Genomic DNA, 2,500 nt, shown 5'->3' with positions numbered 1-2,500 from the left:
GTCGCAGATGTGCGTTACTGATGCATATGCTTGTGAAGCCTAACCTTATCTCCCCCTCTGTTGTGCGTTTAGAGATCGGACGGGTACGGAAGGACATGTACAACGACACGCTCAACGGCACGGAGAGACGCTCGTCTGAGCTGCCCGAGGCCGTCGGACCCATCGCCCAGCTGCAGGAGAAACTCTACGTGCCCGTGAAGGAGTATCCCGATGTGAGTGTCCCTACACACGCACACACACATACATACGCACACGCACACGCACACGCACACGCACACGCACACGCACACGCACACGCACACACACACACACACACATACATACACACATACATACATACACACAACCATACACACACAGTAACAAAATTGTAGTTTGGGTGAACAGAACTGGCCCTGTGAAGTGAATTACTTACCTCTTTAAGGTTGCTACCATTTACTTACTATTAAGTCCAGAGAAGATTTTAGCTGGTGTTTCTGATAGATTACGTCCGCCTTGTAAAAATAGAAGAACGTGAATGGCTGATGGCTGGGTTGTGCCTGATGACCAAAAATTAGATTTTCTGTTTACAAATACTTTTGAGGATGTGGTGAAGGCTTCGGAGCACACTGCTCAGACTGATGCTTCATGGAGAACAGCCGAGATGGAACGGTTCTGCAAAAAAAAAAAAAAAAACTGTGTTGTGTAGGGTGTCCAGAGAGGTGGCTACCATGGGACAGCCCTTGGCTCTGCCCCTGTACACACGTGCGCAAACACACACACACACACACAGACACACACACACACACACACACTAATACTTAATCTGAGAAGATGAATTTGGGAGGAGGACAACTGTAACCCTTTGCGACCATAACATCAATAATAATACAGTCAATAGCTTTCCATAATGGTCCTTCAATATATTTTTCTCTTCTGCTTACAAGCTTTTCCTGAGAAACACTACCTGTATCTCTCCTATCTCACTAGTTAATTTTATCAGGTGTGTGGTTATTGTGTTTTCCCCCCCAAGCGTCTCATAACCCTGTTAATGAGGTCTTCTCCAGGCTTTTTGCACTCAGGGGAGCGAGACGAGCTCCGAGCGCATTGATCCCAATTAACTTCTCCCTGCCAAGGCAGCAATAATCAAACACGGGAGATAATTAACACTGTAAATATCCCTTTTAAAACTAAAGGATTTTGGGGTGGATTGCCCCCATGGGTCGAGTTGTCTGCAATGCTATCGCTAGTTTTGTGTCCCCCGACAGGTGATGTTTTCTGTTGGATAATCTCGTGTTAGTCCTTGTCGTCGGTGGGAATAAGCAGACTGTCTTCTGTGTCGATGGATTCTGACAGACAACGGGGGTATTCCAGGTTAAAACTGCCTCTGAGGAGAGCGGATTCTTGTTTAAACACTTACTGCATTTTCTTTCCTTTGAAATGCCTATGGCAAGAATGGAATCTTTGCATGAATGCCGTGTCACCCTGGCTCTATGCATGTCAACTTGTTTCAGGAAATGAACGGCATTTAGAGGAAGCAAAAGAAGCTGTGATTAGCATTTCTGTGTCTGATGGTACATAGCACAGAACACTTGTCATGCTTGCTAAACTTTGGATGACACTTTGAAGAACACTTTGCTGGCTCAAAAGAAGCACTTTGAAACACGTCTTCCAGTCATTACCTGTTGACATAACTGTTGAGACCTCTAATGGATCTGGCAACACTGGCCATTACTTTCATTCGCTCTTTTTTGGCTGTCAATCAAACTTATAAATGTCCAAATAGAGTTGGACATAAACAACGCAGTTCATATTCATTCATATTAACATTCATAGTGAATGTTTATGAATATGTCACATATCAAACTGGGTAAAAATGTTTTAATGTTGTGACACTACTTGGGATGAGCACTGTGCACTGTGGGTTTGTGGTGTGAAATTAGCCAGATGTGGTGATGGTCTCATTTGAGAGAAGAGGTGGCTGGAGACTGTCAAAGCAGAGGTGGGAATTGGTAAACGTTTAAGAGAGAGTGAGAAGGAAAGTTTAAGAGAGAAAAAGAGAGAGAAACAAACAGAGAAATAGAGAGAGAGAGAAACAGGGAGCAAGAGAGAGATATAGAGAGTGAGAAAGAGAGAAACAGAGAGCGTGGAGAGTTTTTGAAGCATAAATGAGAGCAGGGTTGGGAGTGCAGGTTTCAGGGCCTGCCTGAGAGGATTTCTCCAGGCATTTAAAGAGCCAATAGGAGTGAAAGCATTTGTCTGTCTTTGGAGGCCAAAGGTTAATTGAGTAACGTGAGACAGAGAGAGAGCAAGAGAGGGATAACGAGAGAGGTATAACGAGAGAGAGTGAGCGAGCGAGAGGATAACGGAGGCCTCCGCTGAAATCACCTTTACTTTGTCAGTCGTTACTAGCCTGTTAATGCCGTGCTTCAAATCACTCCTCTCCGCTCTCTCCTCTGTCTCTCTCTACTTCTCCTTCCCTCTCTTTTCTCACCCACCCTGTCCAAAATTCACGCTGATG

General features: G+C 44.8%; 1 protein-coding gene across 7 annotated transcripts in view; it reads left to right on the top strand.

The window, feature by feature from the left end:
- Positions 1-2,500, top strand: part of qki2 (QKI, KH domain containing, RNA binding 2) — a 47,434-nt gene that overhangs the window by 15,940 nt on the left and 28,994 nt on the right. For all 7 annotated transcript variants that reach the window (XM_080835098.1, XM_080835097.1, XM_080835099.1 and 4 more), the window contains exon 2: positions 73-212. In XM_080835098.1, the coding sequence (XP_080691224.1) occupies positions 73-212 (140 nt within the window). The remainder of the gene's footprint in view (positions 1-72; positions 213-2,500) is intronic.

The sequence above is a fragment of the Sprattus sprattus genome (genome assembly GCF_963457725.1).
Source record: "Sprattus sprattus genome assembly, chromosome: 3".
Lineage (NCBI taxonomy): Eukaryota > Metazoa > Chordata > Actinopteri > Clupeiformes > Clupeidae > Sprattus > Sprattus sprattus.
The sequence above is the reverse complement of the archived record's forward strand: the minus strand, read 5'-3'. Positions and strand labels throughout refer to the sequence as shown.